The sequence below is a fragment of the Peromyscus eremicus genome, chromosome 3 (assembly GCF_949786415.1).
Source record: "Peromyscus eremicus chromosome 3, PerEre_H2_v1, whole genome shotgun sequence".
NCBI classification, from domain to species: Eukaryota; Metazoa; Chordata; class Mammalia; order Rodentia; family Cricetidae; genus Peromyscus; species Peromyscus eremicus.
In genome coordinates, this window is record NC_081418.1 from 59390275 (window position 1) to 59414392 (window position 24118).

The 24118-nt window shown below is 52.2% G+C and overlaps 1 protein-coding gene across 8 annotated transcripts in view; it reads left to right on the top strand.

Moving 5' to 3' along the window:
- Agap3 (ArfGAP with GTPase domain, ankyrin repeat and PH domain 3) overlaps positions 1–24118 on the top strand; it is a 52309-nt gene that overhangs the window by 5098 nt on the left and 23093 nt on the right. For 4 of the 8 annotated variants that reach the window (XM_059257722.1, XM_059257724.1, XM_059257728.1 and 1 more), the window contains exons 2-8: positions 19692–19750; positions 20003–20090; positions 20343–20428; positions 20507–20648; positions 21149–21283; positions 21420–21547; positions 23244–23402. In XM_059257722.1, coding sequence (XP_059113705.1) covers positions 19692–19750; positions 20003–20090; positions 20343–20428; positions 20507–20648; positions 21149–21283; positions 21420–21547; positions 23244–23402 — 797 coding nt within the window. Of the gene's footprint in view, positions 1–17574; positions 18458–19691; positions 19751–20002; positions 20091–20342; positions 20429–20506; positions 20649–21148; positions 21284–21419; positions 21548–23243; positions 23403–23835; positions 23964–24118 lie in introns of those variants that run through there. The other 4 variants (XM_059257726.1, XM_059257725.1, XM_059257729.1 and 1 more) reach the window with 4 other exon arrangements.

Here is a 24118-nt window from a genome sequence, read left to right on the forward strand (position 1 = left end):
AAAAACAGAAACTAAAGTATACAAGTAAAAGATCAATAAGAAAAAAGAAAAAAATCCCAAACAAAACGAGGCAAAAAGTCTACAAAAACACCATTGAGTTTGTTTTGTGTTGGCCAATTACTCCTGAGCATGGATGGGGCCTGCCTTGAAGTGTTGCTAATGTACTCCATTGGAGAAAACTGATTTTTCCTTCTCCAGGGGATGTCTTCTTGGTTGGGGGTAGGAGCCTGTGTCCACTTCCTCTCAGCACTGGGACCCCATATTCCTTGAACCGGTGCAGGTCACGTGTACACTCTCACAGTCTCTGTGAGTTCTTATGTGCGTCAGTCCTGCTGGGTCTGGAGACACTGTTTGCTTGGAGTCATCTGTCGCCTCTAGCTCACACAGTCAGTCTACATAGCTCCCTGAGCTTTGAAGGAAGGGGTTTGATAAAAACATCCCACGTGGAGCTGAGTGATCTATCATTGCCCAGTTGTGGGTGTCTGTGTTAGCTGAGAAAGGAATTTTTTTTTTACTTTTGTTGTTGTTGTTTTGTTTTGTTTTTCAAGACAAGTTTTCTCTGTGTAACAGTCCTGGCTGTCCTGGAACTCACTCTGTAGACCAGGCTGACCTCGAACTCACAGAGATCCGCCTGCCTCCGCCTCCTGAGTGCTGGGATCAAAGGTGCGCACCACCACCGCCCAGGGGGAAAGGAATTTTGAATGCTTTTTCCTATATTTATTTATTTCCATCTTCCGATATCTCAAGAAACCATGAGAGCTGGTGCCTCCTCTGTAGGACACGGTGGCCTGGGAGGGTTCAGGCCAGAGTGTGGAGTGGCCTGCGTGAGAGTGGGTCCCTCACCACGTGTGCATTTGCCTCTGAGTCCTTGGCAGCTGTCCAGTCCTGGCGAGTGTCATGTCTGCACAGGGGCAGGGGGGCTCTGACCTTGTCATCCGGGTATCACTCGGGCCATGGGGACTTGGGGAAACGAACGCCTTCCCGTTCCTCATTGCCAGCATGTCAGCCTGTATTGCCACATTCTCTGCCCGGTAAATGAATGGAGCTTAATTCTGGTGATTGGCCCTGCTGCTGCCTCCCGTCTCCTAGTGTGTGCCCAGGACAGGGAGCTGCTCCCTTGTCAAGTGGACCCGGCCCTGGGGTGGAGGTGGGATGGGAAGGTGAGCAGGCAGATGGGACAGGTGTGTTGTGTACCTGGGTCCCGAAAGTTCCCCTCGTTTTTCAAAATGTCCTTTCCATTTTGCACATGAAATGGCCTGGGACTTAGAATAGCCTCCCTGAGGCCCCAGAATGAGCCACAGGGCCAGGGCCTTGGCCTGGTGTTCCTGCTCCTCACTTGGGTGAACTAGAGAAGGTTTGGTCGGGTGGGCACGTGGTTGGCCCACATAGATGGCTCCAAGGGAAGTTTTTGAGATTCAAACTGCCCTGGAGTTGAGAAACTTGTAGACTATAGTTTACAGCGACTCAGGCCTCTTCTTCCCTGGTGTGATTTCTTTCTTTTTTTTTTTTTTTTAAGATTTTTTTATTTTTATGTGCATTGGTGTTTTGCCTGTAAGAGTGCCAGATCCCCTGGAACTGGAGTTACAGACAGTTGTGAGCTGTCCTGTGGGTGCTGGGAATTGAACCAGGCTCCTCTGGAAGAGCAGTCAGTGCTCTTAACCGCTGAGCCATCTCTCTGCCAACCCCGCCAACCCTGTGTAATTTTTTTCTGGATATCTAGAATCCCCCAACTGAAACAGCTAAGTGTGGATATAGCATAAATGAAGAGATGCTTACCCCAGAGGCGTTATAGAATATGTTCTTTAAAAAAAAAAAAACTCAGTAGGGGCTGGAGAGATGGCTCAGCGGTTAAGAGCACTGACTGCTCTTCCAGAGGACCTGGGTTCTATTCCTAGCACCCACATGGCAGCTCACAACTCTAGTTCCAGGGGACCCAACACCCATGGCAAAACACCAATGCACATAAAATTAAAATAAAAAAATCTCAGCGGGTGGTGGTGGTGGTGGTGCAGGCTTTTAGTCCCAGCACTGGGGAGGCAGAGGCAGGTAGATATCTGTGAGTTTGAAGCCAGCCTGGTCTACTGAGTGAGTTCTAGGACAGCCAGGGCTACACAGAGAAATCCTGTCTTGAAAAAGAACAACAGAAAACCCTCGTTTTTTGCCATCATAGTTGTGCACACCTTTAATCCCAGCACTTGGGAGGCAGAGGCAGGTGGATCTCTGTGAGTTTGAGGCCAGCCTGGTCTATGTAGGAAGTTCCAGCCAGCCAAAGCTTCATAGTGAGACCTTATCTCAAAGTAAATAAATAGAATCAGCCTCATCTGAAGGGCTGAAGAAATGGCTCAGCGGTTGAGGACACTTAGCATTCTTTTAGAGGAACTGGGTTAAGTTCCCAGCCTCTGCATCACAGTACACAGCCACCTGTGGCTGTAGTTCCAGGGGATCTGACCCTCATAGGCATCGGGCATGTATGTGGTACAGATATGCACATGCAGACTGCTTCAGTTAGCTTTCGGTTGTTGTGATAAACACCATAACCAAAAGCAACTTGGGGAAGAAAGGGTTCATTTCGTCTTACAGCTTCTATTCCATCTGGAAGGGAAGTCTGCAGTTTCCCAAGGGGGAATGCTGTTTACCGGCTTGCCCTCCAGGCTTCCATTTAGCTACCTTTCCTTTTTTCTTTTTTGATGTTATTTTTGTTTTCGAGACAAGGTTTCTCTGTATCCTTGGCTGTCCTGGAACTCACTCTGTAGACCAGGCTGGCCTTGAACTCAGAAATTTGCCCGCCTCTGCCTCCCAAGTGCTGGGATGAAAGGTATACACTACGCCACTCGTTCCAGCTATCTTTCTTATACCTCCCAGGACCATCTGCCTGGGGTTGGCACCGCCTACAATGCGCTGTGCCCTCCCACATCAATTGATTGATAACTCAAGAAAATGTACCACATGCTTGCCCCAGGCCAGTCTGATGGGGCATTTTATCAATGGGTTCTGATCCTCAGATGACTTTAGGTTGTTCACAGAAAAACTATCCAGCACAACTAAAATACATACACAAAAATCTTTCTCTATTTTTTTTTTTTGAGGTTTCTCTATGTAGCCCTGGCTGTCAAGGAACTCACTATGTAGACCAGGCTGGCCTCCAACTCTGAGATCTGCCTGCCTCTGCCTCCCAAATGCTGTGATCAAAGGCTTAGGCTACCACTGCCCAGCACTAAAAACCTCATTTAATGCATGCCTATGTGTTAAAAATAAGTATGTATTTGTTATAACCAACTCATATATAGCAAAGGAAGTTTAACCATACTGTCCTGCCTTCCTACCTGGAAGTTCCTGTCAGGAGCATCTGTCATGTTTCTTTTTAGGCTCTTTCCCTCTGTGGCTCTTTGGTGGATTTTTGTATTGCTGGTTTTTATAGTAAAGGTAGAATTTTGGAGTTTGGTTTTGTGCATGTGAGTGTGTGTGCACTCGTGTGAGTGTGTGCACTCGTGGAGGAAGGAGGTCAGCGCTGATGTCTTCCTCGGTTGTTCTCCAACTTATTTTTGAGACAAGGTCTCTCACTGAACCTGCCTCGCTGATTCAGCTAAACTGGCTGGCCGTCAAGTCCCAGGGATTCTCCTGTCTATGTCTCTCTCCCCAGTGCTGTGATGACAGGCACATGTCACCATGCCCAGCTTTTCTATGTGGGTGCTAGGGACTGAATTCAGGTCCTTACATTTTGTTTCTTTGTTTGAGACTCAGTGTGGTCCTAGCTGGCCTAGAACTTGCTGTGTGACGGAGGATGACCTTGAACTGCTGCTTCTTCTGCCTTTTCCTCCCCCGGTGTTGGGATTTTAGGTTCGCAACTTCATGTGGGCTTTACACTTTAAAAAAAAGATTTATTAGCTGGGCAGTGGTGGTGCATGCCTTCAATCCCAGCACTTGGGAGACAGAAGCAGATGGAACTCTGTGAGTTCGAGGACAGCCTGGTCTACAAAGCAAGTTCCAGGACAGCCAGAGCTACACAGAGAAACCCTGTCTTGAAAAACTGAAAAAAAATTTTTTTTTATTTTATATGCATGAGTGTTTTGCCTACAAGTATGAGTGTGCACAATGTGTGCATGCCTGGTACCAGTGGAATTGGAGTTATGGACAGTTCTGAGTTGTCATGTGGGTTCTAGGAACTGAACCCCAGTCCTCTGCAAGAACAAGTGCTCCTAACCACTGAGCATCTCTCAGCCAGTCTCACCCCACCCCGCACTTGACTTTTTTGTTTTGTTTTGTGGCAGATGCTGCAGGGGGAGAAGAGGAGCCAGAGGTTCGGCTCCTCGAGGACAGCAAGACTCCTTTGTTCATTGGCAGCCCCCTGGACAGGCAGTGAGGCTACTGGGTCCTTGTCCGTACTCTGCCTCTGCCTGGCTAGGACAGTTCAGATAATTTACGCCATGGCGCCATGCCTATCTTTCCAGAGTCATATTTCAGTTGTGGCCACCTAACAACTGCAGTTACAGTATTTGGAACCATCTCAGACTTGGCTCTTGGGCCAGGGGGCCCAGCTGCCAACTAGGGGACTGAGGAGGACTCCAAGCTCAGCACAGATCCTTCTCTCTTGAGGCTTCTAAGATGTCTCACCTGAGAGCCTACAGGGGGAATAGAGCCTGTGGGAGGAAGGAGAGTTTCTGTGCCTCAGTTTACACATTTGACATGTCTTAGTCTTGGTGTGCTTAGGATAGCAGGATCTTACATGAGCTAGGCTGGTGCCTGGTATGGAGCCAGCCCATGTTGATGGTAGTCATTATTCCAGAAGGCAGCGCAGAATCCTATTTACGGTAAGGGCACACTGTTTATTACCTAGTTGTACATTTGTCTGATCATTTCCTTTGGATGATTTCCCAGATGACGATGGTAAGATACAGAGTTTGCACATTTTTTAGGACTTCTGCCACCGTTCTGACTCCCAGGGGTGGAGATAGCTTTTTCCCTGCCTGCTTCCCTGGCAGACGAGAAAAAAAACCAAAACACCAAATAGGCTTTCCCTGTTTCCACCTGTATTTCTTTGATTATAGCTTATTTGTTTTGCTATTTGATTGATTTTATTAGTGAGAATCATTAAAGGTTTGTTGGGCTGAGGGTAGAATACTTGCTTATCAGAGTCCTGGCTGGCAACACACACACACACACACACACACACACACACACACACACACAAAACCATACACACATGCACATACACACACAAAATCACACACACGCACACACACAGTCATTCATTCTTATTTGATTACACACACGCACATGCACACGCGCACACACACAGAGTCATTCATTCCCATTGATTGAATTCTGCTCCTTGTGCAGGTTCCTTTGGTTCGTTATTCCTGTATCTGTTCAGGCTTAAAGTAGGTTTAATCTCTCTTACTATTGATTTTTTTCTTAATTGTTGGTTTCTGTTTTCCGGGAGTCAGCCCCTCCACCCCACAGCGGATTTTCTTGTCAGCACTTCGGCCAGTGTGCTCTAAGCAGGGCTGACAGAGTGGCCCCTGCTGTGTCTGAGGCCCTGTCCCTGACCACGGTGGTGCTTTATTGGACAGTGTTACCTTTTCTTTCTCTCAGCTCCCCTCTTATGGCAGTTGGGGTACCACCCACAGCCCTGTCTCTTGCTTTTTAACTTGATGTTGCAGTAGAATGTGCACCCAGACCCAGCTTGGGAGTGGGATCAAAGCCAACCCTGAGACTAAAAGCCAAGATGGAGGAGGGTGAGGGGAATGTAGACCCCTCGGTGTTCCTGCCAGCCTCCTAGGCACAGCATTTGTGGGACAGCAAGTGTCACTCTTGTTTGGAAGATGTTTTCTGTTAACACCCTAACTACCCTATGGTCTAGTCTTTATTCTGAAGAGACTTGTGGAGATTTGTCTGCTTTCCATGATTCAAAGTCCTGCTGCTTGGTTCTTGTCTCAAGTTTCTTCTCGACTTTCTATGTTGAAAGAAATAGTCAAAGTCTGTAATAGAGTTAAGAACCATGTTCTAGGGCTGGTGAGATGGCTCAGTGTATAAAAGCACTTGTTGCACAGGCCTAAAGGACCTGAGTTTGCTGCTTCAGTCTCTGTGTGTGTGCCCGGTGCCTAGGAGGATTCCTTCAGTCTCTGTGTGTGCCCTGTGCCTAGGATGACTCCTTCAGTCTCTGTGTGTGCCCTGTGCCTAGGATGACTCCTTCAGTCTCTGTGTGTGCCCTGTGCCTAGGATGACTCCTTCAGTCTCTGTGTGTGCCCTGTGCCTAGGAGGATTCCTTCAGTCTCTGTGTGTGCCCTGTGCCTAGGATGACTCCTTCAGTCTGTGTGTGTGTGTGCCCTGTGCCTAGGATGACTCCTTCAGTCTGTGTGTGTGTGTGCCCTGTGCCTAGGAGTATTCCTTTAGTCTCTGTGTGTGTGCCCTGTGCCTAGGAAGACTCCTTCAGTCTGTGTGTGTGTGCCCTGTGCCTAGGAGGATTCCTTCAGTCTCTGTGTCCTGTGCCTAGGAGGATTCCTTCAGTCTCTGTGTGTGCCCTGTGCCTAGGAAGGATTCCTTCAGTCTCTGTGTATGCCCTGTGCCTAGGAGGACTCCTTAGGTCTGTGTGTGTACTCTGTGCCTAGGATGAGTCCTTCAGTCTCTGTGTGTGTGCCCTGTGCCTAGGAGGATTCCTTCAGTCTGTGTGTGCCCTGTGCCTAGGAGGATTCCTTCAGTCTCTGTGTGTACTCTGTGTCTAGGAGGATTCCTTCAGTCTCTGTGTGTACTCTGTGCCTAGGAGGATTCCTTCAGTCTCTGTGTGTACTCTGTGCCTAGGATGACTCCTTCAGTCTCTGTGTGTGCCCTGTACAAAAATAAATATACCCTTTCTATAAATGCCCATTTTTTATTTAGTCGTTCAACTAATTTCTTTTTCAGTTTTAAAGATTTATCTTTTGGGCTGGAGAGATGGCTCAGGGGTTAAGTGCACTGACTGCTCTTCCAGAGGACCTGAGTTCAATTCCCAGCAACCACATGGTGGCTCACAACCACCTGTATTGAGATCTGGTACCCTCTTCTGGCGTGCAGGCATACATGCAGGCAGAACACTGTATACACAATAAATAAATAAATCTTTAAAAAAAAAAAAAAAAAAAAAAAAAAAGATTTATCTTTTATTTTGTGTGTATATGTGTAGGCTTGAGTAGATGTAAATGGATGTACATCAGTGTGCAAGTGTTCTTGGAGGCCAGAAGAGGGCGTTGAATTCCCTGGAATTACAGATAGTTGTGAGCTGCCCCATGTGAGTATTGGGAACTAAATCGGGTCTTCTGCAAGAGCAGCAAATGCTCTTGCTCTCTCTCTAGCTCCTAACAACTATTTTTACTTAACTTACTTTTTGTTGGGAGGACAACACAGGGTCTCCGTCTCTAGCCCTAGCTGACCTCAGACACACAGCCCACCCAGCCTCCCTGTCTCACCTTTGCAAGGGCTTTACAAGCAGATGCTAACTAATCATTCTCCAGCTAATAAATATTTATTTATTGAGCACTCACCAAGGTGACTGATGACAAATACATCCATTTAAAAGCATTGCAGTATATCCAGAAGTTTGGGGGTTTTGCATTTACTTATCATGTGCCACGGTGTGCATGCATGCAGAAATTCATTGCATTATATCCAGAAGTTTGGGGTTTTGCATTTACTTACCATGTGCCACAGTGTGCATGCATGCAGAAATATGTGAACAACTTTGGGAGTCAGTTCTTTCTGCCCTGCCTGTCATAATGACCTGAAGTAGCCATCAGTGAAAAGCCGGTTCTTCCTAGCTTTGTTACAGTCTGGGGGAAATGCTGTCCTGAACTCGTATTAACACATTGCCCAGCACAACCTGCTCACTGTAGGTCCCACACACCTTTGCTTCTTCTGGCAGCCCCTCACCAGCCTGATTGACCTTGTCCACCTTTGACCCTCCCCTCAAATACACAACCTTGCCTACTCTGATCATTTCCAGTGACTTGTCATCCCTAGCTGGCATGTGTCGTATGCTTGTGTCTGATGGAGCCTGAGCCTTGTGCCTGTGACAGAGCTGTCCAGGCCGTTCCCAGGTTCCCCGCCTAGGATCCTAGTATACTGCCCGCTGTGGTAGGTGCTTGACCCTCCAAGGAACCTTTCTGATTCCATGTTGGGTCAGAAAAGCCTCTATCTCCTGAGCCTGCTCCACTGGCACAGCTGAGGAGAGGCCTTCTGGATCGGGGCCAGGGCTGTTCTGGCGTGGTGGAGCAGGCTGCCCGTGGACCTCTCCAGGACCAGCTGCAGCCAGAGCATCCAATGTCTATGCTACCAGGTCAAGGGCTTGTTCTCTCTGAGCTGGTGTCAAGAGAGGCCATTTGTGGTGGCGAATGTGCTCTGCTGAGGCAGTGGGTCTTCTGACTCATGCCCTCTCTGTGGTAAGAGTGCCAGGGCAGCCAGTCATAAGGTTGGGTTTTTTGTTTATTTGGTTGATTGGTTGTAGTTTTTTTTTTTGTTTTTGTTTTTTTGTTTTTTTGTTGTTTTTTTTGTTTTTGAGACAAGGTTTCTCTGTGTAGCCCTGGCTGACCTGGAACTCACTCTGTAGACCAGGCTGGCTTCGAACTCACAGAGCTCTACCTGCCTCTGCCTCCTGAGTACAGGGATTAAAGGTGTGCGCCACCGTGCCTGTCCATTCATGAGGTTTTTACTAGCCCAGGAGCTGTGGTCCATCTTAGGCAGGACCAGATGCCTCTGAGGACAGCATGGGGCCATCTCAAGTGTGTGTGTCTTCCTTTCTCTGAGCTGTGGGACCTCCTTCTCAGTGACTTAGGCCTGCTGACAGGGATATATTCCATGGACTTTGAGCAATAGACCTTGATGGTGCTTGGAGTGGGGTAAGGAGAAAGACTGGACTGTTCCTCAGAGGAGGGCCTAGATAGGCCAAGTTCAGGAGGGTGGGGACAGTATCGCAGGAAGCTTGGCAGAGGATCACTTCCTGGTACTCTGCCTGCCGCATCTCTTTCTGTCTGGGAAGCCAGGGTGGACTGGTACAGTCCAGGAGGAGGGTACCATGGGGAGGGGGAAACTGAGGACTGGCAGAGGTGCGATCTGAACCTGGGGACAACAGTGCCACAGCCTTTTCTTTCAAGGTGCCCCAAACTTGATCAACAACAGTCTGCTTCTGTGACAAGCTAGAATGCAAGTGCTAGGCCAGGTACCCAGGCTGGGGTGTGAGTATGTGAGAACTCTCCCATTGTTCTAAGTGGGAGACGGGCGTGTGTGTGTGTGTGTGTGTGTGTGTGTGTGTGTGTGTGTGTAAGCTAGCATCAAAGAAGAACTGTGCTTTCAGAAAGCAAAGTCTCTTGTTTTAGCAGAATCCTGAGTGCACAAGATTCTGGCTGGAAATGGGTGCTGCCTAGTGGCCTGGGGCAAGGGTGGTTGAGCAGATGCTGTTGGGTGCAGCAGTACCCTGCCACCTTGACAAGCACTGCCAGACGCAGTTTCACTGGAGTAGTGATTTTATTATGAAAATTGCTGCCGTAGTGTGTTTTTAAACCACGCAAACGTGCCGCCCCTCACTCCAGCTCTTCCTGTGTTTGTGCTGCATATGTCACAAGATTGACAGCTCTTGCTGTGGGTGCTGAGGAGCTGCAGCATTCTGAGCTGGGGCTGCAGGACCAGCTCTTCCATCTCAGGTAGAAACGCAGGGAGAGAGGGACTCGGTCCGGCACTTCTCTGCCTCACACACCTGTTCTTCTCCTAACAGTGTAAGTTTTGGACCATGCTTACAAGGTATTATTGATTCCACTTTTCAGGTGGGGAAACTGAGGTATGGAGAAGTTTTAAAAAATGGCTTAGGCTACTTACTTGATCATCATGGTAGAACATTTGAGGCAGTAGAGCAGTAGCAACCAGATTTCCATGCCAAGAGCTTATCTCCTGTCCTATGTTCATAAGCTAGGTTGTAGGGAGATACATCCACACCCTGGGAACAAACTGTATACGGTCCTTCCTCCGTGGCATTAGTGTACCTTGATGGCCCTCGCCTGTGTCTGTGGTTGTTCTGGGTGTTAGTGGAGAGAATGCCTCTCCCTTCCCCCGACAAATTCCACTCTTGTCTGGCAGATGACTGGTGGTAGTGTTCACATGTTCTAATCTGTTACAAGCCTATCAGTATAATTACATCTCCCATCACACAGTGTGCATGTACTGGATAAGCAGCTAACATGCACCCTTCTGCAGAGAGCTCCTGCAAGTTGTTAAGAAATAGGTTTGAAAAACCCAAGAGAAAAGCAGGCAAAAAATAGGACGAGAGAGACAAGAAAAAGAAACTCATGTGGTCAGTCACCATGAAAAGATGCTCTCCTAGCAGTCAGAGAAACCCTAAATGCAGAGCAAAACCTGAAAGTTCTACTGGTGTGTGTGTGTCTGTGTGTGTGAGGGGGGGGGGTGCATGCCATGCTTCTGATGGATGAGTACGATGTTGAGTGAGCCCCATAATATATGTAGCTGGGGATGACCTTGAACTGATTCTCTAGCCTCACATCTCCCAAATGTTATGATTTTAAATAAATGCCATCATGGTAGGTTTATGGAGTGCGAGGGGTTGAACTCAGGTCTTTGTGCATCTAGACGAACGTTCCACCAAGCTCCAGCTTCACTTGCAGACCCTCCACTTTTTGGGACAGGGTCTCTATTATGCAACCCTGCCTGGCCTGGAACTTAGAATCCTGTTTAAGATGGAGGGTAGTTCGGTGGTAGAGCCCTTACCCAGAATGCACGAGCTCTAGGTCAGTGGTTCTCAAGCTTCCGAACGCTGTGACTCTTTAACACAGCTCCTCATGTTGTGGTGACCCCCAACCATAAAATTATTTTCATTGCTACTTCAAAACTGTAATTTTGCTACTGTTATGAATCTTGATGTAAATATTTGTGTTCTGATGGTCTTAGGGGGCTGGTGTGAAAGGCCGAGAACCACTGCTCTAGGTTCAATCCCCACTGCTGGAGGGGAAAAAAGAGAAATAGAAACCCATTCAGCTAAGTGAAGCAGGATTTTATTTATTTATTTATTTTGGTTTTTTTTTTTTTTTGTTTGTTTGTTTTTTGTTTTTTGTTTTCTGTGTAGCTTTGCGCCTTTCCTGGAACTCACTCTGTAGCCCAGGCTGGCCTCGAACTCACAGAGATCCGCCTGGCTCTGCCTCCCGAGTGCTGGGATTAAAGGCGTGCGCCACCACTGCCCGGCTTATTTTGGTTTTTTGAGACTGGATTTCTCTGTGTAACAGCTCTGGCTGTCCTGGCACTCGCTCTGTAGACCAGGCTGGCCTCAAACTCAGAGATCCACCTGCCTCTGCCTCCAAGTGCTAAGATTAAAGGTGAGTCCCACCACTGCCTGGCTGTGAAGCAGAATTTTAGTTCATAGAACTTCAGCTATTTTTTGTTTGTTTGTTTGCTTGGTTGCCTTTTTAAAAAGACAGTTTTACTCTAGGAGCCTGGCTCCAGATTCATGGCGATCCTGTCTCAGCCTAGCATCCTCCGTGCTAGGATTATAGGCATGAGGCCCCACATCTGGCTGTGTGTGCTCAGTTTTGAAGGAAGAGACCATTTTTAAAAACAGATGAAAGGTCAGGCGGTTATGGCGCACACCTTTAGTCCCAGCACTTGGGAGGCAGAGGCAGGTGAATCTCTGTGAGTTCACCACCAGCCTGGTCTACAGAGTGAGTTCCAGGACAGCCAGGGCTGTTACACAGAGAAACCCTGTCTCAAAAAACAAAACAAAACAAAAAATCACATGAAAGAAGGAAATAGGTCAGGGGTGCTGCCGCAAAATCACTGCTTTCTGGCCCAGAGGGTCTGAATTGGATTAAAGAGGAACCAGCAAGTGTACACACACGTGTGCGTGTGCACGTGCACATACACACACCACGCACAGGTGTAGAGCTGCTGGTGCAGGTCGGAGCTGGGCCAGCGTTAGGAGCATTCCCAAGGCCTTAGAAGTGGGGGCAGAAGTCTCTGCCCTCTCTATCTGGACCTGCCACAGCTGACTGCAAGAAGTCATGAAATCTCACTAACAGTGCTGGGAGATCTATATCTCGGAAGCCTGAGGTTTTGACCACGGAATCTGGAGTTCTGGGCCCGGTCTGGGCTCTACCACCCATAGGCTGTGCAACCTTGGGTAGCACACGTCCCTTCTCTGAGCATCACAGTTACCGCCTCCAAAAACTAAGCTGTGGATTCTGGCCTGGAATCCTGGCAGGCTGAAGGGGACGGGAAACCTCCTAAAAGCCACCTCAGCATAGAGGTTTTCCTATAAGGTCCTTATTTTATAGTGTCCTTGGGCAAAGAATCCTAACAAATCACCCAGGAGCCACATAGCAATTCATTGTCTTAGTTCAGTAATGCAAAAGTCTGATGAAGTCAAGACGCCATGAGGGCCACTCTGCTTCTGAAGGTACTAGGAGCACATCTGTCACATCCTTGACTTAGAGATGGCCATCGCCTTCTCCTTCTGTCTCCGTGTGGCCCCGGCTGGCCTCTACTCACTGGAGCTGAGGATGATCTTGAACTCTGATCCTTCTGCCTTCTGAGGATTGGGATGACAGGGTGCTCTAAGTGGCTGCCTTATGTTATGCTGGGGATCATTACTAGGGCTCTGTGCATACTAAACAAACACTCTGCTAGCTGAGCTGCATCTCCAGCTCTACTGTGCCTCTTTATATTAGCATCCTCCTGCATGGTTAGACCAAATGTCCCCTTTTTACAAGGACACTGCGGTCAGGGTCAGGTGCCCACTCTACTCCAGTCTGACCTCATCATCTTAAGTAACCACGTGTATAATAACCATTTTCACAGTTATGTCTGAGATCTAGAGGTAGGACCTCAAATCTCTAGGGTCCCCCAACTTGGAATGTTAGAGTAAAGGCAGAGGAGACCAGCCTGGGCTTGGCTGCCCTGCGAGGTGTGAAACTGCAGGCCTTGGGCTGAGTTCCTGCCTAGCCTGTAGGCATCTGGCACTGGTTTTAACCACCCGTCTCCCGTCTCTCACAACCCTTTCCTACCCAGAGGGACCTGCACCTTTTACTGTCCCTGCTGCCCACCAGGCCCCAAGACCCTGCCATTGCTCTGTGTACAGCTTGAGCTGGGAAGGTGGGAGTTTTCTGTTTTATACACCATATCTGAGGTTCAGCAAGGTTTCGATGAAGGTGGGTGGTCACACAGCTAGCAGGTCCTGTATTAGCTGCTTTTTGTGTTGCTGTTACCCCATACCTGGCCAAAAGGAAAGGTTTATCTTGGTTTGCAGTTTGAGTATACCGTCCATCGCAGTAGGGAAAAGCATGGCAGTGGAATGTGGGGCAGCTGGCCACGCGTTCTGAAGTCAAGAAACAAGGAGAGATGACTGCTGGTGTCAACTCCCTCTGTCCTTTTTCAGTCCAGGACTCAGCTTACGGAATGGTGGCACCCAGATTCAGGCGTGTGCCTTTTCACCTCAGCTAATCCAACCTAGAGACTTCCTTACAGACTTGCTCAGCAGTTGGACTCCTGGGTGATTTTAGTTTCTGTCAAGTTGATAATTAATATTAATCCATCACGGTGCTGGAGGGGGAGTTTGAGCCCAGATTGTGCTCTTCTTCTTTGGGCTTGTGTGGATTGTGCTCCTTGTGACTTACTGTCTCACCAGACTGTCCCCGCCAGGAACTGTCTCTCTGAGGCCCATCTCCTTCTCCTTAGGAAAGCCTGGTACATAATTCCTGTGTTGCTGAAACTCCCTGGAGTTCCGCTGGGATTCCAGGGGAGGGACAGTTCCACTGAGATCCCGGTGACCAAAAGGACAAGGAAGGGGTGGAGACTCTACAGAGAAGTTGAGATAAGGGTGAGATCAGGCAGGGTCAGGGTGCAAACACATGGGCAGAGTACAGGGTGGCATGGACTGCAGTGCTTCACTCACAGTGACAAGGTCGTGGTTTTAAAAGGTCATAACCCCCAGTGGGCATGAATGTATATGTCAGTGTGGTGGCAGACGGTGTAAGGAGACGGTTAGGAAGTTGATGTGGGGCATAGGTGGACTACTGGACAAAGGAGCCTCTTGGAGAGAGTGCTGATAGAACAGCCAGGATCGGTATGGAGTGGTGGGAATAGGCATGAGTGCCCTTGCTTCTTTGTCTGGAGCACCTAGGGGCAGATGCTCTGCCATTTGCCTGGGCAGAAGCAATTTGGAGGTGGAACGTTGGGGTGAGTTGTTGCTGCAGTGTCCTCAACCCAAGGACCTTTTCTCCTGATTCCCTGACACCTGACCTGGATACCTGTGTTGGGGGAGGAGCCTGCCAGACGCATCAGTTGCCCCCATCCTAGGGAGGTGCATTATATGCCTCAGGCAACTTAGAGCTGAGTGTGGCCATCCCAAGGGCCCTGCTGCTAGTATGCCTGCTGCAGGAAGGTGTTCTGCTGCCACCTTGTGGCCAGAAAGAGCCGGGCTGGTCTTGGAGGTTCGGTGGACACACACAGGCCGCACCTGAAGACACCTAATCCATTCCCTGGGAAGCCAGGTGCAAGCCATGGTCTCCAAGCAGAAGCTTCTCCTTCCTCTGTCTTGTAGAATGACAGCCACCAGTTTCTTGTGGACTGTGTAGGCTGTGGCAGTCACGTGCTCATCAGTGAGTGCATCAGTAGCAGGCACTAGGTGACTGGAGACTAGGTGGAGGCCCCTGGGAGTTAGGCTTAGCTGCCCTCCCCCTCTGCTGAGGAATCAGTATTCTCTTCCCAGGTGTGGCTCACATTTCATCCCTGCCCACGGGGTCCTTCTCTTTTTGCCTTGGCCTTCTCTGTGTCCAGAGACCTCTGTGCAGGGGGCTTGAGGCCCCGGGCTGAACAGGGCCAGAGGGTTGCTCAGTGCTTGCCTTCTGCACACTCTGGCCAAGGAAGAAATTGTTCATCCTGACCTAGAATGCAGTCAGGGTCTGTGGGAGATGCATCACTAATCCTTCAGAAACTTCCAAAGGAGCCACTCAGCCCCTGTGGGACAGATGCAGCCTGGCACTTAAGAGAGCTATAAGAAACAGCTGCCCTGAGGGAGGGCTGGTTTTGTGGGGTTTGGGTCCTGTTTGGACCGTTCCAGCACAGAGCTTTCAAGGGCAGCGTTATTGCTCTTTGTAGGTAAGGGCTGTGTGGAGCAGAGTTGTGATTACCACGTGCATTTGGAGCAGGTGTGTGAATGTGTGTACATGGCTGGAACGCGCCCCTCCCAGCTGTGTGGTCCGTGTGTCCCGTCTCCCCCCCCCCCCCCCCACACACACACTAAACAGCCCACCCACTAGGCACCTTGTCCTCTATCCCCTTCAGTCCTCTTCAGTCCTCAACACTGGTTCCTCAGCTACTGCCTTGTGCTTGCATTTTCATTTGGGGAGGGGCTGTTCTGGGCAGTTCTGTTCTTTTGTGGAAGACTAGTTCCTATGCATGGGACAGTAAGACAGACAGATGGAGGCAGGGAACTGTTTAGTTAGGTTTCTGTTGCTGTGATAAACACCGTGACCACAGTGCCTTAGGAAGGAGAAGCCTTGCTTTGCCTACGCTTCCACATCACTGTCCATCATTGAAAGAAGTCAGGGCAGGAACTAAAGCAGAGCACACAGAGTGCTGCTCATTGGCCTGCTCCTCATGGCTTGCTCGGCCCACTTTCTTACAGGCCCAGGCCATCTGCCCGGAGTGGCCCCACCCACAGCAGGTGGAGCCCTTCCACATCGTGGTAATCATTAATCAAGAAAATGCCCCCCCCCCCCCCCCCGGCAATCTTATGGAGGCATGTTCTCAATTTAGATTCCCTCTTCCACCAGATGTGATGGTGCACGCCTTTAATCCCAGCAGTTGGGAGGCAGAGGCAGGAGGATATGAGTTGGAGACCAGCCTGGTCTACAGTGTGAGTTCTAGGACAGCCTGGGCTATACACAGAGAAACTCTGTCTGGAAAAACTTCAGAAGAACAAAACAAAGATTTCCTCTTCCCAGATGTGTCTAGGTTTGTGTCAAGTTGACAAAGCCAACCAGCACAGGAAGTTAAGGTAAAAAGACTGCATCCCTCTAGTCTACAGCTCAGGAAGGTGGGCCAACTTAACATTAGAAAGTGTGAGTCAAGAGTGCTGGAGTTGTGTCAGTGTTCCTGGGCCTGCCTGAGATCCTGGGAAAGGCTCCTCTGTGGAACCGCCTATTACATCTATTGCGAGGAACAGGGAAGCAACCATCCCTTCCACTCTTAATAACTAGTCCCATGAGATCGCAGAATGCCCTAACAAGAATGAAGAATGCCCCAGAGATCCAGCCCAGGACTTGAAAGTTTCCAGCTCTCCTTTCTGGGAGTACCTTGATTGGAGAGGCCCTGCCTTCCCAGGCATTCCCCCTAACCCAGCCCCCTCAGGAATGTGCTGCTTTCTTTCATCTGCTCCTTCTCACTGGGACCATGGGATTCTGAAACTGGATGGGACATGGAGTTGGGCTGGGCTGGGTGGAGACAACCGGGAGGATGATCAGTTTCCAGGGACACTCAATCAAGCACTAACCTAAACTGGTTTCTCCCGATCTGTTCGTGGTACCTGTGGCTGTCCTCTGGATGATGGAAGCTTGGCTGTCTGGGCCAGGGGACTCAGAGTGTGCTGATAGTGCCATGTCCATCATAGTATGGAGCTTCTGCCCCATGCTGGGGTGAACCTGAATTGTCTGGAGATTGTGTGCAGCCCATCCTACGAATGCTTAAAAGACATTGAAATGAGGGGTGTTTTAGTTTCCAGTGTCAGCTCAGGCAGTGACCACAAATTGTCACTGCTGTCACTTGGACCTAGCAGCAGGGGGCTCAGGAGTTACTCCCGGGCACTGAGGTTTTGCCTTTCTTTGGCTTTTCCTGCTGCCCCTTGGTCTAGTCCAAACAAAACTGTATCTTCTGCGTTTTATAATCTCCAAAGAAAAAGACTTCCTCGGTCATCAACAGCAGCTGCTGCAGCATCAAGCACCTCTCAGCCTTCAGAACGTCAGAGCCGAAAATGGAGATACTGTCACTTTGCTAAGTTCTCTAGTTTATAGACAGACATCTGAAGCTCAGGGATGGCACAAGATTTGCCTGTCTGTCTCCTGGCTCAGAATTTGAGCTTCTAACGAATTTGGCTGGCCCTGGGGTCCTTGGTTTTGGTCTTCTCTCTTCGGAGAATGAAAAATAGCTAACTTTTCTCCAAAACGGTGCTTTGTGGGGGGTGTGCTTGGGGACTGTTATTTATTTGGCCTGCTCTTAATGACAGCTCCTCACCTACCTGCCCAGTCTTAGGAGGAGCCCTGGCTGGAATTTCCTGTTTTCTGAGGGCTCCCAGGGGCTGCCCTAGTAGGCCGGCTGCCCTGCGCCGCCGTTCCTGGGTGTTCCAGGCCAGACTTGCCGCCTCTCCTGGTTAGGCTGGCTCCAGGCCCTTCCAGGTCTGGGCTTGCAGGCTCGAGGTGGAGGAGTTGAGGGACTCGGTTGGCCCGCACCAGGTGCCCAGAGGCCGGAGGTCCGTGCGCCCCGGCCGCGGCCCCGGCCCGGGCCCAGCCCCGCGTCCCTCGCCATGGGCCTGGCCTTCGCCTGTGGGCCCTGAGCATGGAGCGGGGCTGGCCGCCGGGGGAGAGCTGCAGCGGGGAGCGGCCCGCCGTCTGCCGCCGCGCCCTCAGCGTCTGCGACTCGCTGGACCTGCACAGCGCCCCGACCGACCGGACCGCCGCCGCCCTGCAGGCCGCCTTGTGCGCCGCGCGCGAACAGCCTGCGCGGCCGCGGAGCGTGTGCTCCGGGACTCCGGGGTCGGCGCCGTCCGGCGCGCGCGGCCTGCTGCTCGGCCTCCTGCGCCCGCGCCACGGCCGTCGGGGCCCTGCGCCCTCGGAACGGCCCGACTCGCCGGCGCCCAGCCCGGAGCCCAGCCCCGCGCCCGCCCGGCGCAGCCGCGGTGCCGGGGAGCGGGCGTCCAGGCCACGGCCCACCAGCATGACGTTCCTGGAGGTTAACCGTCTAGAGCTGGCGGCGGCGACGGAGGCGCCGGGCGCAGGGCTTGGCCGCACGGGGAGCTCGGGCTTCCTGCGGGGCGCGTCGCTGTGGAGTAGCCAGCGCTGGCAGGTGTTCCGCGGCGGCGGCGGCGGGCGCAGCGCGGAGAGTCCCCGGCGCGGCCTGTCTGCGCTCAGGAAGAGCTTCAGCTTCCGTCTGCGCCGCGGCCAGGAGATACGGCGCTCCGAGTCGGGGCTGCTTGCCCGGCCGCCCCGCACGCGCACCCGCAGCGACGGCGACGCCAGCTCCCTGGGTACTTTCCCCAGCCGCCGAGACCTGCTGGGCGCCGACACCCCGTGCGCGCCGCCGGAGCCCGGCCGCCCCCGCGCCGCCGCCAGCCTCTGGAAGCTGCTCACCAGCCGCTTCCGCAGGAGGGAGCCCGCACCCGCGGCGCCGCTGTGGAGCCGCCGGGCAGCCGCGGCCCCGGGACTCCTGGGCGCTTCGAGCGGTAAGGGGGAACGCCGTGCGCCGTGGTGGCCTCTTTGGTTGGAGTCTAGCCGAAAACAGTTTGTGTGAGAAACGGTCTGAACCTACCTGGTAGAGACCGGTGGGTACACATTGCCTGGAATAGCTGGGTCTGACCCAAGTGCCCTCGCCGCCTAGTTGGTATGTGTAGGGTCGTTGGAAGTGTCCAGAGGAGATAGCAATGGCAGAGAATTCCAGGCAATGGCACTGTTCATAGCATCTTGGCGTGGTGTCCTAGGAGACCTGAAGGACCTGGGTTACAGTGCCACCCTCTTTCTACACAGTGGATAGAGTACAGTATGGCTGCTCAGGAACGGAGCTCTAGGCTGGGCTGGAGAGTTTCCTAACTGGGAGCTGAGACCTCTCGTTCTAGCTGCCTCTGCAGCTGAGGTCAGGGACTGATTGTGGACTTGAGTGAGATAATGCTGTGAAACATCTGTGGGCCGGGCCTGTGAGTGGGAGCTGGGCCGGTCAGCAAGCACTGCCCAAAGTCTAGCCCAGGCCAGGCCATCTAGACTTGCTGGGGAATAAATGAGCCCTGGCTGTCAGGTCGGGGGCACTGAGTAGCAAGAGGCTTTTCTTCCCGAGGACCTCGTGAGTCTAGGGGGCCAGTGGTGCTGGGTGTGGTCTAATGAGAGGGAGCCTGGGGGCTGGTCTCCTGCAGAGGTGCTGGGGAGAAGCCCTGGCAGGGCCTGGTAGATGTGCCTCATTGGACCTGCCTTTACAGTACTGGGCCAGGTGAGACTCCTCCCTCTTCACCCTGGCTCAGGAATGTGGTAGGTGGCCCCACCCTGCCAAGGGTGAGCTGTTCCTACTCGCAGGAAGGAGACTGGTCCCCCTTGCCAGGGCCCTGCCTATTTTGGGTCTGGTCTGAGACCTGCTAGAGTAGCCTCTCACCTGGGTGAGAGGCATCCAGGCACCAGGCCAGGTGAGCTCATGTGGAATCTATGCCCCTGATGGAGCATGAAGAAGACGACAAGGAGGGGCAGCAGCCCAGTGCAGGCAGGATGAGCTTCTGCTCCCAGCCCCGTCCTGAACACCGTCTGCCCTGTTCCCTAGGGAGTTAGGGGTGAGGGTCAGGGTCCCATGGAGGACAGTAATCTCCTGGCCTTGACTGACAGATGGGCATTGTAGGTGGCAGTGGTGAAGGTTAGGGCAGGTGTGTGGACCACTCTGGCCCTGATGGAATGGCTCTGTCTGTCTGTCTGTCTTTGCAGACTCATTTGTGAACAGCCAGGAGTGGACCCTGAGCCGCTCTGTGCCGGAGCTTAAAGTGGTGAGTGGGCCCATCGGAGGCCCGGAGGCCCGGTGGCTGGGTGGGCCAGGCTTTATTTAGATTGTGGGTCTGGACATTGGTTCTCCTGACTGCCATTTTTTCCTCTGTTGCCTCCCTCCCTCCCTCCCCTCGCATTTCCTGGGCCTCTTTCTACCTTTCCAACCTGCATGATCCTTCCTTACTCTTAAGCACCAGTCTTACTTTTTCCTTGTGCCTTCTGACCACCGATTCACCCGTGTTCCGCTTCTGCAGGGCATAGTGGGGAACCTGTCTAGTGGGAAATCAGCCTTGGTGCACCGATATCTGACAGGGACCTACGTCCAGGAAGAGTCCCCTGAAGGTGAGCGTCATAGGCTAGGCTGCCCTAGAGGCTGGCCATAGGTTGCCTGTTCCTCCACTATTGTGTCATGTGGAGCTCACTCCTCTCCTGGCCCATCCTCTTCCCTTCTCCCCGGGAACCCAGGGCTGCATCTGCATGTGCACACACACACATGCGCGCGCACACACACACACACACACACACACACACACACACACACACACACACGTGTTCCCTCCTCCACATTGGGTCCTGACCTCTGTTCTGTCCTAGGAGGTCGATTTAAAAAGGAGATTGTGGTGGATGGCCAGAGTTACCTGCTGCTGATCCGAGATGAAGGAGGCCCCCCTGAGCTCCAGGTGATGCTCCTTTTGACATGCCTGCCTAGTGCCCCAGTTCAGCAGGGCAGTGGGTGCTCACTCTGCTTATCTCCCCAGTTTGCTGCCTGGGTGGACGCAGTGGTGTTTGTGTTCAGCCTGGAGGATGAGATCAGCTTCCAGACGGTGTACAACTACTTCTTGCGCCTCTGCAGCTTCCGGAATGCCAGCGAGGTGCCCATGGTGCTGGTGGGCACACAGGGTGAGGCAGGGCATGCTGTATGGCAGGGTATGGTGGTGGACCATTGAAGTCTCCATAAACAGGCCTTGACACCCCCAGCTGAACAGTGACAGGCTCTTAACCGCCATGGGGCCTAAAACCCAAGGTCTTTAATTTGGTTTTCTCTGGAAATCTATGATTATTGTGTCCATAGTTTTCACTATTTTTATTTATTTATGAAACAAGGTCTCACTCTGTAGCCCAGGCCGACCTTAAATTTGCGGTTCTCTTGTCTTAGCTTCCCAAATCTCAGATTATAGGCATGTGCTGTGACACTGGGTTCGGCCCACATTTGTTTCCATTGAATGAGCAATTAAGTCATTGGTTTCTTTCCCTCAAAAAGGCATTTGTAGAATGAAACAAGGTTCAAGCACCTGAGTTCTCCCTGCTCTGTGCACCCCACTTGGGCCTCTGCCTGCCCACCAGGGCATAACCCTCTATTGCTTCTCAGCCAGCTGAGTGATTCCCCCATCTTCCGACAGATGCCATCAGTGCCGCCAATCCCCGGGTCATTGACGACAGCAGGGCCCGCAAGCTGTCCACAGACCTGAAGCGCTGCACCTACTACGAAACATGTGCGACCTATGGGCTCAATGTGGAGCGAGTCTTCCAGGACGGTAACTCAGGACCCAGAGCTGGGTGTAGGGTGGCTTTGTGGCAAGGAGTTAATGCCATGTGTATTGGGGGAGCTGCCAAGCTGGGCTTTCTACCCCTCTCTCCAGCAAGTAGAATTGACTTTGCTATTCCCTGCAGTGGCCCAGAAAGTGGTAGCCTTGCGGAAGAAGCAGCAGCTGGCCATTGGGCCCTGCAAGTCCCTGCCCAACTCACCCAGCCACTCGGCTGTGTCTGCTGCCTCTATCCCGGCTGTACATATCAATCAGGTGCGGTCACCTCCCGTACTCCCGGGCCTTGTGTGTCTGTTTCTCAGCACCTCTGCCTCATGCTTACCCTTGCTCATCTCTCTAAACTCGTAACCTTGCTTGTGGCTCCAGTTCTGTGTAGTCTGCATGGTTGGCCTTGGTCTGGCCTTTTCCTTGTGGTGACTGCCCCTTGTCCCGGTTTCTGTGCTGTTCACTCCACTGTCTTCTCCCCGCCCCAACTATTTTAGCTAAGACATCACAAACACATGCTCTAGTGAACTCCGTTTAAATGGTCTCCTAAGCTACTGTTTAAGGAAACCTTAGGTAGCAGGCACAGAAAGGGAAGAAAGTTCTGGTGTGCTCACCGGTGACTCCTCTTTAAGGCAGACCTGACCCTGTCTTCTCTAATGGACAAAAACTTCCACTTGGTTGCAGGTGCAATGCCTTCTTCCCAGAGAGGAGGAAGTGGCTGGCAGCCCCAAGCCCACTGGGCACTAAGACTAGCCCTCTGTGCCCCGTGGCAGTGTTTTTATCTTGGAAGAGCAGCACATCCTCATGAGGGTGCTTGCATTTCAGCTTCACTCAGAATGTGCAGCTTGCTCCTGCTGTTGTTGCATGTCCTACCGTATCATTTGGACACTTGGCTGTGTCTGGGCCTGGTACGGGGTTGGTGTCTGACACTTGACATGTGGGCCAGTGCTTGGTTCCATAGCTGCATACCCTTCCTGCCCTGCCTCGCCGCCCTTTGCTGCAAGCCCAGAGTCATCCACAGTGGTTAGTGATCAGCCACTATGCTTTCTAATGACAGCTTGGCTACAGTGCCAGGACCCTTCTTCTTAGGACTTGTGACAAGGCACAAGGATTCTTAACACCGTTCCTCAATGAAAAGAGGAGGAAGGAGGGGGCAGAGAAGAATGTCTTTATATCTTTATGTGGTACACCTACCCTCCACCAGACAGGGCCAAGGTCACACCGTGCCCCTTTGCCGTGGGCCTGCCCTTGGGAGGCTGCTGAGGCCAGGGGTACATTGCAGTCCCTTGGTCCGTTTAGTGTTGGAGATGGGGCCTGGCACTCTAGTGAGGCCTGATTTCCACGCACCATCTCTCTGGTCCTGGGAAGACACTTCTGTGTGCTCTGTCTCCATCCTATAAACGTTTTGGGCTTTCTTTTTCTCCTCCTCTTCCATCCCCACCTGCAGCTTATTGTGTGCGGCAGCCTTTGCTCTGTTCTGCACTATACCTCAGACTGGTCCTGATGCTTTCCCGATGCTGTTCTATGCCTTACACTTTGTCAAAGTAAACCTGAGACTGGCCAACACCCTGAGCCCAGCCCCAGCTCAGGGAACCCAACCCCCTCGGCCCTTCTGCCCCCGATTTTGCGGTTTCAGAAATGGTGACCTACTTTCTCATCCCAGACCACCTGCAAACTATGATGCCACTGCTTGTTCATTTTTCAGGCTGTGTCCCTGATTTTGGAATGTTAGCTCGTGCCCCGATAGAGTTCTCAGGTTGGCACAGAAGCATCCCCATCTAGTCCCTTCCAGAGCCCCAGACCAAAGATGTAAAGTTCCTCATGGCAGCTACCAGTTGGATTCTGTTGGCCTCCAGGACGTGCCAGCCCCCCTCAGTACCACCTTTAGGAGCCGGTGGCCCTTCTGCTGCCTCTCGTGCTGTCCACCCCTGCCCAAGTCACGCTCAGCAGCCCTCTCTATTCTTAGGCCACGAATGGCGGCAGCAGCGCCTTCAGTGACTACTCGTCCTCAGTCCCCTCCACCCCCAGCATCAGCCAGCGGGAGTTGCGCATCGAGACCATCGCTGCCTCCTCCACCCCCACGCCCATCCGCAAGCAGTCCAAGAGGCGCTCCAACATCTTCACGGTACGTGCCCGTCCTCCTCCCTGCCCAGCTGCCATCACTGCGCAGGCAGGGCTGCGCCGAGCTCCCGAGCAGGAGGGCAGGCAGCCCCAGGTCAAGAGGATGCAGTCTCTCTCGCACTTAGACACGCAGGGCTCCTAGAGGTTCCTCAGTGGACCCGAAGCATCTTCCAGGCCATCCCTCTGGGCCCAGGAGGGGCTTCCCTCAGACCCTCCCCCTGTGCACATGCTCACCCCCTGAAGCCTCCCTCCCAAACCCTAGAGTTTCTGTATCAGCTTGAAGGGATCTTTGAACTCGTGGCCTAACTTCCCTGACCCCCTTTGATTCAACAGCTAATGACCCGGAGGCCGGAAGGCTGTTTGCCCAAGGCGACACAGAGGGTTAGCTGGCCGAGCTAGAGTCCCAGCCAGGCCTCCCCGTCCGCCGCCTTCCGGCTCTTTTTCCGTTACTACCCCACTGCCGAGGGGAACATTCATGCTTCCCACCCACCGCTGTGATTGGTTTAACAAAGGCTTAGCCATCTTTTCCTGGGCTTCACCACGCTGCCTCGTGCCTCCCGCTCAGGTTTGTCCTGTCTCCTTGTGAGCTCCTTGCCCTTCCCCACCAACCTCATGCCCCTACCCGGGCTCCACTGAGCCTCCCTGCTCAGGGCCAACCCCTCAGCTCTTTGGCCCCTGAACTTACCACTCCCCATCCCAGTTTTTACACACCGTGCCCCT